Here is a 15,880-nt window from a genome sequence, read left to right on the forward strand (position 1 = left end):
GCCACATCAGACTCTGGGGATAAGCAGAAACCTTGTTTATCCAAAAAGCCTACTGAGAGGTCTCATGGTAAATGAACCTGAATCCATGATCATCGTGTGGGTGATTTTTAACACCAGTTCTAAAGACCCTTTCTGGGAGGACAGCAGGGCAAGTATTAGGCCAATGTTTTTTTAACTTAGGGGTAAGCAGAACTCTGAGCCAGCTGCCTCTACAACTGCAGTGGCCAACCCCATTGCTACACAAATTGCTAGTATTTCTCAGTGCTGGCTTTTGATGCTTGCTTTGGACAGATATGAATTCTCGGGCAAACAGGAAACAGAAGCATATCTTACATTTGGGCACAAGGCAAAGAGCTTCTGCTTCATTTCCAGTGAGAGAAATATGAAAGGATGTGTCCCTGCTCTGATTCCTTTCAGAAACAGCAGCCTCACATGCAGTCCAGCAGGATCCTTGGACCTGTTGCTGCCTGGGGTGATGGGGTGCCAGTGGGCAAGGCCTTCAGTATTTACTCCAGCAGCCAGTATTCCAGTGCAGGGACAGAATGGCTGGCGTTATGTTGTTCCTCGCTTCTTGTCATCTCCCAAGGTCATATCGCATTCCTCTGCTTCCAGAGGAGTTAGTATTGGAAAGATGCCAGAGGTGATTTACACTTCTCACCGCTGTCTTTCCAGACCTTCATTTGTACCTAGATCACTCACTGATGGTTTTATCTGCAACTTACAGAGTGTTACAAAAAAAGGAAAAGAAGAAGGAAACCGATGACATGACATGACTCTGTGAGCTGAGGCTCATGCCTCAATCTCACTTTGACTACAAAAACAGTTTGCACTTAAGATCAGATCTTCTGTGAGCTCAGTCCTTCATCCTGTGAGTACTGGGCCAGCAGGGCATGGTGAGGGGCAAGTGGTATCTGTCTGCAGATAAGGGTGCAGTCAGTAAAACTCATCCTTTGGATCTGCTAACGAGCTCATACTCACCACATGAATGATGTAGTGAACCCTCTGTTAATTCAGGACTGATTTTACCAGCACTCCCAATCCTGCACTTACCGATTTTTGGCTTTTCCACATGTGCACACACACACACATATAAAGACTGCAGTCTGCACCTGCGCTCTGCCCCGTGAAGTGCCAACAATGTAGAGTTTAGCTTATAGTTCAACTAAAACCTCAGTGAAGGTAATTTGAGTTAATCCTTGTTTTTCCTTCAATCGCATCATCCACCGTCATCTTCACACTGTCCCACTTGTCCTCCATCAGCCACTCACTGGAACCAAGTCATCTAACATTCTCCTGCAGCATGTTAATGAAGGCCCAGCTGCAGAGGAAGAGTGAGATTACCAGGAATTATAAATACGAGGCTACAGAGGAGAAATTACCATACATACTTGCTTTGTTGAAGACTGTTGACATGCCTTTTAGCTGTGTGTGTGTATGTATTTACATGTGTGTGTGTGTTGTTACCAGCTCAGGAAGGAGTAAATCCTCCTTCTACTTGTTCTTGATATCTTGACTCAACATTTAAAATCAGAATTTTTTACCTTTCAGAACTGAGAGTCTTTCTTTTATTGGGTAGTTTTCATTTCATTGCTGGCTGACACCTGAAAAACTCAGATAAGGAAGACATTTTGGGATTCAGAGCGCTTTTTAAAAGACGCTGAACAAACCTAGCCTCCACTAACTTCTATGGGAGCCGATGTCTCTCCCTAGCTCCTGTGATCAAGTCAGTACTTTCTGCCTTTAAAAATTAACTTATCTTTCCATTTTCTGAATGGTTTCTCCTTCCCCTGAGAGTATTTCCTAAGGTGATTAAGAAGGGGAGGAGATTAGTAACACTCTGAGACAAAGGATGATGCTTGACATCACCAGAGCACTGCTGAATGGGAAGACTCATTGCTAGAACACTGTATTTGCAGTGATGAGCTTGCCCTAAAGACCATCAGAAGTGAGTCTGCAAGGGAAGGGCAGCTCCAGGCTCCAGCTTGTACGGCTGGTGCTCTAAGAAGAGGCATGGTCACGTTACAGTGGTGAGAAACTTCACCGTACTGGTGCTTTAGCCAGCCATGTGCAAAGGGGGGGCCTTCTGTTGAAATCAGGGGCACATCAGTGCGGGATAAAGCTAATTCAGTGTTAGAAGTTCCTCTGACAGTGATTACATACCAATTGGTGTAGGAATTAGGGTAACATAAAGCCATCAGAAGTCAATTAACAAAAAATAACCTCTCCCGTTTGCATGTCTTTCAGATCGAAATGCTAGAGCACAAATACGGAGGTCACCTGGTGTCTCGCAGGGCAGCCTGCACCATCCAGACTGCTTTCCGGCAGTATCAGCTCAGCAAGAACTTTGAGAAGATCCGCAACTCACTGCTGGAGAGCCGCATGCCACGCCGCATCTCTCTGAGAAAAGTCCGGGTCCAGAACTCAGAGAGCTTTTCCACTGAGAAAGCCCTGGTGGAGGGGTACAACTTTGTGGGCATCCCATTGGTGAGGTCCCCATCTTTGCCAGCCACCATCAGTGGGGCACTGACCGAGCTGGAGGACTCCTTCACAGAACAAGTTCAGTCCTTGGCCAAATCTATTGATGATGCCCTCAGCACCTGGAGCCTGAAGACCATGTGCTCACTGCAAGATGGGGGCTCATACCAGATAAGGGAGACCTTCAGTGCCAGCTCAATGCAGCCAAACCAAGACTTAGAAGCTGAGCTGCAGGACAAGGAGAAGGAGGAAGGGCTCCTGCCAGATACCCTACCCAAGAGCAGCAGCACTCTCATGATGGCTTTTCGAGATGTCACGGTCCAGATCGACAACAAGAACATCTCTGTCTCATCGTCTACCTCGGTATCCATGGCAAATTGCCTCAGCAACAATGCCCAGGCTGGGCTCTCTCAAGCTACCAAGGCTGAAGAAAGCCCAGGAGAGGGGGAGGGAGAAGCCAGTGAACCACCGGCTGCCCCAGATAGCTTACCTGAGTCCAAAGCTCTCCAGAACAACCACACTTTCACCGAGGCGAATGTCAGTACTAATGGCACAGGAGACAGCAGTGCTGAGCCTGAGCAGATGGCAGTGCAGAAGCTCCAGTTTGATGCTAGCAACGAGACAGGGCAAAGCAAAGGCTCCGAGTCTGAGAATGCTGACAACTCGGAGCAGCTGAGCAGCAGCAGCACCTCCACTTCAGCCAAGTCAGCCTCTGAGGTGTCCTCGAAAGAAGCACTGCAGGCCATGATCCTCAGTCTCCCAAGGTACCACTGCGAGAACCCAGCTAGCTGCAAGTCCCCCACACTTTCCACGGACACCATGAGGAAGCGCCTTTACCGCATCGGGCTGAACCTCTTTAACATGTAAGTGACTCTTCCTCTTTCATGTTTCTCAGCCTATTTCATGCCTCAGAAGAACAGGTGATGGCAGGCTCTAGGTCTAGATCCATCTCCAGGGAAGTTCTTTTGTGTTCAAGGGCTTCCCCTGCCCATATTCAAGGGCATGACCATCTGGGTATTCAGTGCAGACCACGAGTTGGCTGCCCAGAAGCTTTTTCCCTAAACTGCCCCAAGTGCTGTCCCAGTCTCCTGCCCAACAGAGCAACAGGCCCAGTGCCCTGTGAGTAGTGCCCGTGCTCTCCTGAATCCTGTACCTTCGGTTCCAGTTGCTGTCTATTTGGCATCCACCAGCTGAGCCTGGGATCTAGGCTCCTGCTCCACTCTGTTGCAAAGGAGCAAGCATAGCTGGGGATGTAAACCCAGCCCTGGTTACTTAACATGGGGCATTTCCAAGTACAGAGAGAGAGACAGAGGTACAGCTGAGCTTAGCTGGCCCAGTATGAGTGCTCTCGCTGTCATTTTCCTTCTGGTATTTGGGTAGCTTTTCACCTAACAGACTAGGTTTAGTTATCTCAGTCTCTCACACATCTGAGTCTGATATCCTACGAAAAGGCTGTAGGTGTGAAAGCAAAAGCAGAGCAGCCCAGAGATTACCGTCAGAAGAGGTTAACTGGAGGGGTCACACATAGTCTATTTTGGATTGGCAGAAAGCAGATGAGCTTCTGTAAGGAGCTTTAGATTTGCTCATAGCCTTTAGATGAGACTTTTCTCATCAAAGCAAGCCATGAGAAATCCTGGGTTTTGCTCCATCATCACAGTCTCATCTTACGCTGTCTTGGTTTCCATTTGAGTCCCCTGATAAAGGTACTGGGGATGTAATGCACCCATATGAGAAGAATGTTTTGCCACACATTGGCGTGGGCCTTTTGGTCAGAGCGAGGACTAAAGACTGCGCAGTCGTAGGCAGACGTTTTGCACAGACACGGGGTCAATGCACAGGATTTGTACATGTGTATTACAGAGGCTGTGGACTCCAGGAGGCAGGAACCTGGAAGAGAGGTTTTTAGGGCTGGGCTCAGAGCATATCCAGAACTGAACTGATGTTAGAGCAGACAGATTTGGGACTCTTACAGAACTGAGGAGGACATTTTACTAGCTCTGGGATCAGGTTGTGAACAGGTGGGTCCATGTGTGTATATCAAAGTCAGGCACACAGAGATTTTCCTGATGAACGCAAGCAGGCTGGAACCAGAGAAGGTAAGCACCAGGCACAGGTGGGGGTTGATTATAATAGAGATAGTTCCAGGTCCACACAGATGTTCTGGTGTTTGTGCTGGGATAGGTGTACTTCTGGAGGGGGATATGGGCTTCATGTCTCTGCTACTAAGTGTTCCAGTATTCTCAGTCATGCTTGGCAGGGGTCCCTCCACCCGATGTATTTTCCTTCGGTTCCTGCACAGTTGACATGAGCACTGATGTGAAGATAAAGCAGGAGTGAAAATGCTTTTTCACAGCCTCCTCTCCTCCCCCAGTCTGCCTGGCACATATTCATGTGACAGATTAGCAGCGCCAGGTCTGTTTTGGGGAAGCAGCTCTGCCCTTCTTCATTCAGTGACCTGGGTTCACTGCATCGTGTGGGTCCCTGCGGAACAGAAGACTCTGGAGCTCTGAAACACAACTTCCTAGCCCGGCCTCCCCTGTAATAGCTGCTGAAATAATGTGCAGTAACTGTAAGGCTCAGTTTTCTTGACAAAACTTTGAAGGACAGGGAGGGAGGGAACTGACCTGTTAGCTCTGGGGAGCGAAGCCATTTTTTTATCCTCTGAGTGGGATCTAAGGGACACATGGCTCACCTTGTGACACTGTAGTGCACCTCCATCCAAGGGGCTTGGAAGGTCATTCAGCTTTCTGCAGTTATTTGTTTGTTGGTTTCCATGTCTATTTCTAGCAAGGGGCCAGTTTACCACTGTAGGGTTTGCAAGGTGGGCACCAGCCCACAGGGCATGGAGTTGAGGCCATGTGTGTGTGTGCACACATCCTTTTTGCTGACCGCTCGCCTGGATCAAAGAACTGAAAGCCCCCAGTTCCTAGGACCATCTGCCATAGTCTATCTGGCCTTGCGCTGCATTTTCAGAAAGCAGCGCTCTGGCTCGGAGCAGACCCCTGGGAACACATCGATGCTGCGCTGCTGTGGCACTTTCCCCATCCCCACTCCCCAGTGAGGGGGTGGAATTCCTGGAACGGAGAGTGCTTCATTATGCAGCGCTGCTGTAATAACTCAGTGTGTGTGGGCAGCTGGCTGCGTGGGCAGAGGGAAAGCCAGCAGGACGTGAGGAATCCCGCAGCATTTGCTGGCCGTGCTTAACACCGCTGCAACAGTAAAGAAAATAGCAGGGACCAGGCTCAGGAGAGGTGGAAGGGGAGTTGTCTGCACATCTGGGTAAAAGCTGTATGCTGCAGTACATGGGATACATCTGCAGGTGTTCAGTGGCAGAGATGCTGTATTGCTATCAAGATTTTGTGGAGAACATATTGAATCCAGGGAAAAACTGATGAAAGGCTGCTGTTAGTGGAGGAATACTGTGTGCTTGTATTTTTGAGCTATAGTTTAGGCAGTGCAGGAGGGCTGTCACAGATGGACTGTTTTATCCTACATCCTCTTGCATTGCGTTTGCTATCTCTACTGGAATCTGCACATCCATGCCAGTGTGTGAGCTGCATTTTTCTGGCCACATTCAGCTCCCAGCTCCTCTGGAGTGAATCCAAAGTTGGTCCAGTGGCTTTGGAGTTACAGCAGTGTGGCTGAGATCATCCTCGTGCTGTAAACACTGTACTATCCCTTGCCAAATACCAAAGTGTGCAGGTGGAGATGCGCTCTATAAAGCTCTGTTGCTTAGCTTGACTTTAGCCCTGATTGTATGACCTTTGCACTTAGCAGAGAACTTTGCCTGTGTTCTTCAAAGGTGAACCAGGAGATCTGTGTGATAATACAGAAGGTGCACTGTTACTTTTCCCTAAAGAAGGCTTGGGCTTTTCAATATCAAATCTTGCAGCTCTTCTGTTCATAAATTTAAGGGGCTGACTTGTTCTCCCAGCCACTCTCCCCAGGGATACCACACTGCCCAGGATATTTTCTTTGTGATATTACAGAGTAAGCAGACTATTTCAAACCCATCTAATTTTTGTGTACCCATGAGGCCCCTGTAAGGAACAGGCCATTCTCCTGAATGCTGATCCCTTTATAGCTAGACATATGTTCCTCACCCACATCATTCACCACCTGACAGTGTCACAGTCTGTGCCTATGCATATCATGCATTCGCGTGCTCTGAGATCTCATCCTATCCTTTCCTCACCCCAGGAAACTGCCTGAACAAACTCATTCCTTGAGCCTTGACAAAGATCCCTGAATTTGGGTTAATGGTGGAAGTATCTACCCTCTTACCTCCCCCCACTCACCAGCTCAGAGAACCAAAGGAATGTGGAAATCTTCCAGGCATTGCACTAATTTCCTTCAGCAAAAGTGCATCATGACAGACACCCTTCAGTGGGGCAGCCTGAAATACAGAAAGAAAATCTCCTGCACAATAGACACATACATGCTTATTCCTGTCTGTACTGTGGGACAGGCACCACACAGGCTCACAGCCACTCCCAGGATACATGGAAACATGCGTGCTCATAGAAGACATGAGGAGAAAGCCAAAATATGTAGACACGCATATGTGATGTGGATGAACACGTCTGGTGCAAGAGAAACCTGCACGTGCATAGACACACAAACACGAGAGCTGCGTGCGCGGGCACAGGCACCGGCACACTAACAAGCAGAAAATCACTCCCACGAGCAGGCAGTCGGGCACACTCAGCACCAGCCTGTTCTCAGAGAGGCACTCACAGCCACGGAGGAGAAGAGCCCTCTGTCTGGGAGCTGCGCGCAGCCCTCTCCCAGCTCTGACAAGGCATTCTCCAGGTGTGTGCTCTCATCCACCCACACACAGAGATTTCTGCCGGAGGGGGTAAATCAGTAGAGAAGGGAAGAACAACACAGCTAAGGGTGGGGGAAGTGGAGGAAGAGGAGAGAAGCAAATCTGAGCATGGGATTTCTGTTCAGGCAGCCAGCACCAGGGTCTGGTGAGGAAGGTAGAAAGTGTCACTCAACACTGAGCACTAAAAATGTATGAAAAAGAATGATTTTTTTTTTTTTAACAGAAAAGTGCCCAGGTGACAGCAGGTGCTACAAGTGACACAACAGATCCCATGGCATCTGCTTGTCCTCAGCGGCAACTGAGGAACACTTCCACAAGTCACTTTTCCTTGCCCCCACCAGTCCAGTCCCTGCTGCACACGCGAACTCACGGGAGCCCATGCCCATACTGAGGGCTGCCTTGCTGCAAGTCGTGCAGTGAGCCAGAGGCAATAATACCTCAAAAAGATGATGCAAACTCACCATGTCTTTGTCCTTCCCTTTCAGAAACCCAGACAAAGGGATCCAGTTCCTGATCTCCCGAGGCTTCATCCCAGACACCCCCATTGGGGTGGCACATTTCCTACTGCAGCGGAAGGGACTCAGCCGCCAGATGATTGGGGAGTTCCTGGGCAACAGCAAGAAACAGTTCAACAGGGACGTCCTGGAGTAAGTGTGGAAACTTCTTCCCCTCCTCCCTGCACTGTAAAGGAGGTGCCAGCCCACTCTGCCCCTGGGTGCACCAGCAAGCACCCCGTCCTCCATGCCCCTCTGCCCCCACTCTGCAGGAACCTCACCATTCCCACTCCCTATCTGACACCTCTCAATGCATTTCCCACCAATGTGTTTCTGCCTTAATATCAGCAGCCCTTTCATGTCAGTCTCTCAGCAGAGGGCCTGCGATCATCTAGCAGAAGCTCAGCACCATTGGGTGGCAGGAATAGTGATAGCTGGGGGGTTTTGTGGCTGTGAAACTCTCTGACTGGGACCTCATCCCATCCAGATAAAGCACCTCTGATGCTTTCTGGCAAGTACTGAGAGAGGCAGAGGAGGAAAAATATCTGCTCCTCTCTGTGGAGGAGCCAGTGAATGCTGGCTCCACACCTGGTTCTCTTTCTGTCCAGTTTCAAAATGGGTGGCCTTTTGAGTTTGGCCAACTGCACTACAGGGATAATAAGAGGGGATTTGTTGCTGTTTGTGGGAATGAAGAGGCCTGCATGAGGAAACATGCTGCTGATGGTTTATCATTACCACTGCAGTCACAGAGCACTGAGGAACATCACCACTCCAAAAACTCCAATGGGCTGAGCTGTGCCTTTTCTGAATAAGATCTCAGGTTTCCTCCTTGCTTCTGTTCAGTGACTGCCTTTGCTGGATTGTTGCTTTTAATTCTCTCACCGTGACCCTCTCCTGGTCACACAGGCCTACACCCCTCTCCTCTTTCAAGTCTTGCAATTTGGGCTGCAAAATCCTGTGAATATTGAGACCTATACTACCTCAGTGCCTGCCTGTTCCTCTGCCTTCCACATTGTAACCATTGCTAACTTGTCAGCCCCCAACGTTGCAGGAGCAAGGTCTGAAGTGTCGGGAAGAAAGCATCTTCCCTATTGTTACGATTGTTGTCCAAGATATAGGCTTTCTTGCAAAGACAGACCTGAGGAACTGAGATGAACCTTTGTTTCCTGCTTGGTCCTATCTACTTCAGACGAGAGAGAGCAGAAAGCACAGGTTTCTGTATGATAAAAAGTGGACATTAGGAACAGGAGACACCACCTGTCCCACCCTGAGAACTGCTACAGTGAGAGCAGGGTGAGTTTGCACCAGAGTGTGAATGTGAGGGCTGCCGTGCTGGGTGATGTGACCTGTGTAGTCAGGGGGCAACAAGCTGGTTCAGAGACCTGTTTCAAGGAATGACCAGCACTCAGCTGGGTCTTTCTTTTATTAAGCAGAAGCACAGTTCTTAGTGAGAGCTGCCTTTCCATTAGGCAGGAAGTCCTTTTCACTGGATCCTTTATTATGTTCTCCCATTCTCCAAAATTAATTTTTCAGTGGTTTCTCTCGAACCAAGCCAAATGGAAATCCTAAATCCAATACATACACTACTTCTACACCAGGGAAAGACTGGAGGATGCCAGTTCAAGAGCCAATTCTGGGCCCAAATTTCAATATTCATTCCTGCTGCAATTGCTGCTGCTTATTGCTGCAGGTAGCTGACCTTTGGTTCAGTTCTTTTTTTTAATATACTGTATGGTTATTGATTTGGCCAGCAATGAGACACATGTTCTCTCATTCTTTTCATACGGAGAGCTATAATTAAAAGTAATTGCCTCTTTTTCTCCAGCAAGCAACGTGTGGGCTCATCCCCCTGACAGATACTCTGCTGAAGTCCAAACCTAGCCTCTGCACAGGCAGGGAAATATTGCAATAGCAATAGGCGGGCACTTCCTTGGAGTCCTAAATTTGGCATCATCCCTGCAAATGACCGTGTTCTGCCTCACATGTGACTACCAACTCTGTCAGTAGCTGCTGGGAACAATTCCTGTTGCAAAGCTTGGTGTCCGCCTTCCAGCCTCAATGCGCAGGAGCTGCTATGTTGTGGTTGTCTGTCTTGTCTGTCTGTTTTGCAGAAGATCCCTTAAAGCAGGTGACCCTACTCCGTCACGCTCACTACTCTAAGTTTCCACTGCACCTCTCGATGTAGCACTCCAAATGTTCGATGAAAGAGTGACCCTGCCATCATATTTACAGATGTAGCAAGCAAGGCTCAGAGATGGGAACTGAGCTGTTGAGGCTGAGTGTACACGGACATATCCTGGACATGGACTGTGTGTACATGAACATATATCAAACAACTGAGTCTGAGTTCAGGGTTCAAACCTGTGTCTGATCTCTCCAGGCAACAGATGATGTTCTTGCACTGTGCTGCCATCTCCTCTTCACAATAAATTGCTGATTCATCTTCCTTAAAGGCAAAAATAAAAGTAGGCATAAAATATACACAAAATGTTCTAAAACAGGAAGGAAAAACACACACATTCAGCTGGTCGTAGCTGTGCTGTTTGCAAGTACTTTCTCTCTCTTCTTGTGTCAGTTCTGAGCTGGCAGGGCAATGACAGCATACCCAGAGGTGTGACATGCATGGAAACAAGGCATTGCCAGGAGAAATTCTGACCCAGGATTATCATCTTGGATATCTTTCCTGTCCATGCTGCGGGAAGGAGAGGGCTGGCAGTGTAGTGCAGTGTAGTACAGTGTGCTGGCATTTCCAGTGCACTTTAGCTCAAGGGCTAGTCACAACTTCTGAGCTGTTTGTGTGGGAGCAAGAAGCAGCTCAAAGAACCTTTTGGTATTCTAGAACTGTCTAAAATCTTGTTTGGTTCTCATTCCCCATCCAATTCCAATCAAATCAGATCAGAAACACTGGAAGAGACTGGGAGAATGGACTCTGCAAGGGCTGCCTTACAGTCCCCACATCTACCCTTGCTTAGCAAGCCAGTGTTGGGATATGTGGTATTCCCTGAAGAGCATGTGGCAGGCAGGATAGCTCCTACGGTAGCTTCTGCACAATTTACCCAATGCCACGGTCATTTTTGTGGCCCCAGTGGGCAGAAGAACAGGCACTGCTGGTGCTGGCAAGCTCAAATGCCCAGGCAGGGTGGCCATGAGCAGGCAGTAGTTGTTGGACAGGCACTGACTGCCTGCAGTGAGCAAGTCTGTGTGCAGGGGGAGATGCCTCTGCTCTTTCACATCCCAGACTTGGCCCAGGAGCCTTCCTGGCCCATCCTCTCCTTCCCAAAAGCAATTTCAATTATTGATGCCGCTTTCTGTGTTAGTTTAGCTTTCGCTCGATATGAGAACTTGTGTTAGAATTGTGTATTGTAAGCATTGTTTCTATTGCAGCCAGGTTGAATTAAACCAACTGCATGAATAAATAATAGGACAGCTTTTAAAACATCTGCAAAAGTGTCAGCCTCCCTTGAGCATTTGGAGGCGGGGCAGAGCTGCCCAGGTTACAAACTCAAGACTCAGCCACAAGTCTGTACTCTGCAAACTTCTCTTGGCTTCCGTAGGTATTGGAGCTGTGCTGGCAGGCAAACAAGCCAACCACTGCCTCTTCCTGGAGTCAAGCGACAGAGCTCAGGAGTGCACAGTGGCATTTGGCACTGTGAGGATGTTCCCTCTTTAGTGCCCACCGGAGAAACTCTGCAAAACTGCAGAGAAGTGCTGTGCTGGTTGCAAAGCTCCTTATGTACCTGGGCAGGGGGTGGTGAGTGAGGGTAAGCATAGCATGAGACTTGAGCATTTTGATACACTATTTTGCCTTCCCACACCTGCATGCCCAGCACCTAAAAGCCCTGAAATTATACTCTCTTTTCCGTCCTCCTACTCTATCTTTCAACCTTTAAGTGATTTTCTTGGAACCCAGAAAAGGTGTCTGGATAACTCACAAGTAATTATACACGCTAGCCAGAGGAACAAGGGAGAGAGCAGGGGATTTTCAACAGTATCTGACTGTAATTGGCACACATCCTGTGATAACACTAAACTGCTCAAGCCTGTCTGTTTAGGGAGATGCAGTATGTCATTTTCTCTTGCAGAAAAGGCTTCAATCTTTAAAAGTAGGGTTTATCTCACCTATTGTTATCCACCACCAAGTTTAGTGTCTTCTATCAATTTATGAATTCCTTTAGTCAGTGGAGAGACACAGGTCCCTCAAGAGAGCTGTTTTTCTCAATGTGCTAGTTTAGGCTGGGCATCTAGCTTTTAGGCACTTTATGTTACAGGGGATAAATCTCGTCTATAACCAATTTTGAGTATCCCACAGTAACAAGCGCTCACCGTGATCCAGCATCCCACAATAAGATCCAGCCTCTTCTCCTGGGAATCTGCTTCCACAACCTGCCCTGCAGCCAGGTGGGAGGAGTCACTGGGGACCTACCCCAGGGTTTCGTGTCTACCAGTCCAGGGAATACAGCTGCAGAGAGTTAGTCTGGGCCATTAGAGAACTGATCTGGTATTGAGCAGTTTTTATCAAATCTACTTGGCAAGTACTGCAGAAAAATAATTTTTTTACTTTGAAAAAGTCAGGCCTAAGGCATTAACACATTTTTAATGAGACTCATCATCATTCTTGCATCCTTTCTTCATTCTTTTCTTTTGTATTACAGCTCAGGTGTGTTGTTTATTTCTTTTTGTGCACTCTTCATTCTGTGTTTATTTATTGCTTTTGTTCTTCATTCATACTTCACTTTAGTTCATTCTTCCTCTCCACCTGTTTCTGACTCAGGAATTTCTTCCATTTATATTCATTCACGAACAGGATAACGTGAGTGATGCCATGAATGGAGTCAGCTGTGCTGCTTGTACTGGATGGTTTGTGTCCAGGTCGTGGGACTTGGAAGTGCAGAAGTGCAGATCATCCCAGAGCCTGGAGAAGAGAAGGCTCTGGGGTGATCTTCCAGTACTTAAAGGGGGCCTACAGGAAAGCTGGAGAGGGACTTTTTACAAGGGCGTGTAGTGACAGGACAAGGGGTAATGGCTTTAAACTGAAAGAGGGCAGAATTAGATTAGATATAAGGAAGAAATTTTTCACTATGAGGGTGACGAGGCAGTGGAACAGGTTGCCCAGAGATGTTGTGGATGCCCCATCCCTGGAAGTGTTCAAGGCCAGGCTGGATGAGGCTTTGGGCAACCTGGTGTAGTGGAGGGTTTCCCTGCCCATGGCAGGGGGGTTGGAACTAGATGATCTTTGAGGTCCCTTCCAACTCTAACCATTCTATGATTCTATGATGCTAAGTGGCTTTCCTGGCACATTTGCTGTCAGAGGAGAAAGGGGCAGGGATTCAAGCAGGCGAGACATTGTGCTGAGTCAGGGGCTGGTTAGTGTTAGCTTGTGAGTCGCTGTTAGAGACTCTCTCCCTGTGGGTGAGCGTCTCTCCTTTCTGTCAAGCATGTAGTGTCTTCTCTTTCTCTCATGGGAAATTCACGGGAGAGGAAAACTGCTCTTAGGAGGGTAAGTGCAGAGCTGGGAAGCCAGCAAAGAGGCTGCCTCTCAAAGAAGTGTTAGATTCCTCTTGGACTGGCAGAGTGAACTTGACAGGTTAGCCCAAACTACCCTCCTTTCCCCTTCTCACTCAGGGCGTTACAGAGGATCAACAGGGGACTTGCATTACAGAAAGGTTTGAGCAGCACAGTGCTGCAGCTTGTGCTGTGGAGCAATAGATAATGATGTGATGGAAACAGAACAGAGGGAAGAATGTGTTAGGCAGTTCTGACCTCCTGCTGCAAGCAGAGCTGTGGCATAGATCAAACCTGTGAACAAGAGCAGCTTTCCAATGCCAGGCTTGCAAAGGCTGAAGGTGCAGCTTGAACTTGCCTAGGTGCCCAGGGAAACAGTGGTTTCCCTTGTCCGTTGGGGGAAAAGGGTTCCCAGTGTCCCTTGGAGGGGAAGATGAAGGCTGAGAAGAACCCTGCCCTGCGTGGCCAACGTGCCTAGAGTAGGGACAGCTCTCCACCTTGTGAGGCAGCTCTGGTGCAAGGCATGGTACCTTAGACAACTTCTTGCTTAGGAAGGAGTGGATGCCGAAGTGAGTAGCCATGTGAGCTACCAACAGCCCTGGGAGGGCAAGTAGGCATGACTCAGCTCCAGAAAAAAAAAAGCAATGTGTGTAGTGCAGCAGCTGTCAGAAAGGGAAGACTGGTGTGTGCCATGGTCTCCATTGCAGGGACTATCCTTGTACAAGGAGAGCATGGAAGGCAGGACTGGGACACACGCCTGTGCCTGCTGGTGCAAGGAATCAGTGAGTCCTGCTCACTTTGTGAGTCTCAGTTAACACATGCAGGGCAGCCTTCTCCCAGGGAGCTGAGCTCTTCCTTTGCACTCCACCCTAAGCCTGGTTCATCTTCAGAAAGCTCGTAGAGTTAGGGAAGCTGAGAAGAGGGATGTTTTTTATTAATATCTTTGTGCCTTGTTTTAAACTTTTCACCTGGCTGCCTCCCCCCTTGCTCCCTCCCTGAGCTTGGGCTACAGGTTCATCACAGACGCTTTCAGTTGCAGCCCAGCTCCTGCAGCACTGTCACCTGAGCGGAAAAGCTGGAAAATAGGTCATTATGCTTGGGCGAGCAGATCCCATCCCCACACGATACAGCTGCTTCCTGCCTTCACTGAACCCTTTTGCCACAAGGCTTTTTGCCATGCCTAGTCTAGCCCTGTGCTAAATCCTCACAGCTCTGATGCAACTATGTCCCCTCCGTTTTGGGGGGTTCTGTGTCCTGCAGCCTAGGAGGCAGCATGGCTGCCACAGATGTAATAACTGAGCAAAATGATCCAACTAGGAGCCCACCCTTTGGTCCTGGCATCTGGCGTGCAATTCTCTGCAGTTTTGAGGTGCCTGTCTGCCAAGTGCCCCAGGACAGACCAAGCTCCCCATGTATACAGGTGGCACGAGAGCTCTCAAACTCCACCACCTTGTTTATGAGGCAGGGTGTCAGCATTTCTCCTGCTCACTTCAGCAACGTGGTCCAAACACCCAAAGTCCTGTCCCTGCAGGTACTGGGCTAAATGCATCTCTGGATGCACTGTGAGCTCAATTCACGTGGCTCGTTGCCAGTCTGTGGGGAGGAAGGAGTTGAAACAGAAGGAGATTTTGTAAGGTGATTACTCTGCCTCTGCTTCGTTATCCTTCAGGCCTCCTGGTGGTCCTGGAATAGGCATCTCACAGGCGTTCTGCTGTTTGTGGAAAAATGAACTCAGCACTGGTTTTGGCGCGTGCACATAAGCTGCTGGTTTATTCCTTGGATACAGAGAGCCATCCACTCTCAGTTCAACCTTTGTTTCTTACATTGGCAAATCCAGCTCTGGGGAGAGACACCCACCTCGTGCATGTGGGTGCACTGCCTTTTACATTGCGGCTCTGGAGGCTGACGAGTTCAAAGTACTTTGTGCACTATACTTGCCGAGATATCCTGTCGGCTTCCAGGGTCTCTACCTTGGAAAGAAAAGACCTCCTTGCTCTGGTTTCACAAAGAAAGGTTGCACTGCATTTCAGGGGACCTCTGACACAGAGCAGACAACTGTGATCCACCATTCTTTCTGTCTGTCTAGCAGCAGAAAGTAGCAGCATACCTGATGGCTCCTCTAGGAGCTATCCCTCAGGCCTTTGGCACCGGCTTTGTCAGATAAATTAAATGCAAGCTCAAGCTGATTTTGTTTGAGTCAAACTTTCTTCCTCACCTGTCCTTTCTGCCTGGTCAAGTTTTCTCAAGAAGCAGGACGGGGAGCACCCTTCTTTGGGCTGAGAGACAAATGGAAGGGACTCCCAGGAGTTCATCTTAGAATTTACAAAGTAAACCTGCATCTGTCAGTCCGTGGAATAAACTCTCAAACGAGAAGCTGAGCATAACTCATGTGGCGATGCCTGTTTGAGTTTGAAAAGAGCTATAAACAGCTGTCTTGTCCTACTTGTCCTGACAAAGGCTTGATGCTTTCTATGTCAAGAGCACTGACTTTATTCTTTGAGATTTGTGCACAAAGGGGAAGATGTGTTAGAGCAGCCTGTGTGGAGGGGGAAGGACTGATCAATGAGGGAGGGAGCGAAAG

At 48.6% G+C, this 15,880-nt stretch overlaps 1 protein-coding gene across 2 annotated transcripts in view; it reads left to right on the plus strand.

Moving 5' to 3' along the window:
* The window catches only part of IQSEC3 (IQ motif and Sec7 domain ArfGEF 3), a 100,462-nt gene that overhangs the window by 69,758 nt on the left and 14,824 nt on the right, over positions 1–15,880 (plus strand). Inside the window, exons 4-5 of one of the 2 annotated variants that reach the window (XM_086610434.1) lie at positions 2,245–3,338; positions 7,789–7,950. In XM_086610434.1, the coding sequence (XP_086466560.1) occupies positions 2,245–3,338; positions 7,789–7,950 (1,256 nt within the window). Of the gene's footprint in view, positions 1–2,244; positions 3,339–7,788; positions 7,951–15,880 lie in introns of those variants that run through there. The other variant, XM_009992716.1, reaches the window with a different exon arrangement.

This window comes from Tauraco erythrolophus, chromosome 4 (genome assembly GCF_009769465.1).
Source record: "Tauraco erythrolophus isolate bTauEry1 chromosome 4, bTauEry1.pri, whole genome shotgun sequence".
Taxonomy (NCBI): Eukaryota; Metazoa; Chordata; class Aves; order Musophagiformes; family Musophagidae; genus Tauraco; species Tauraco erythrolophus.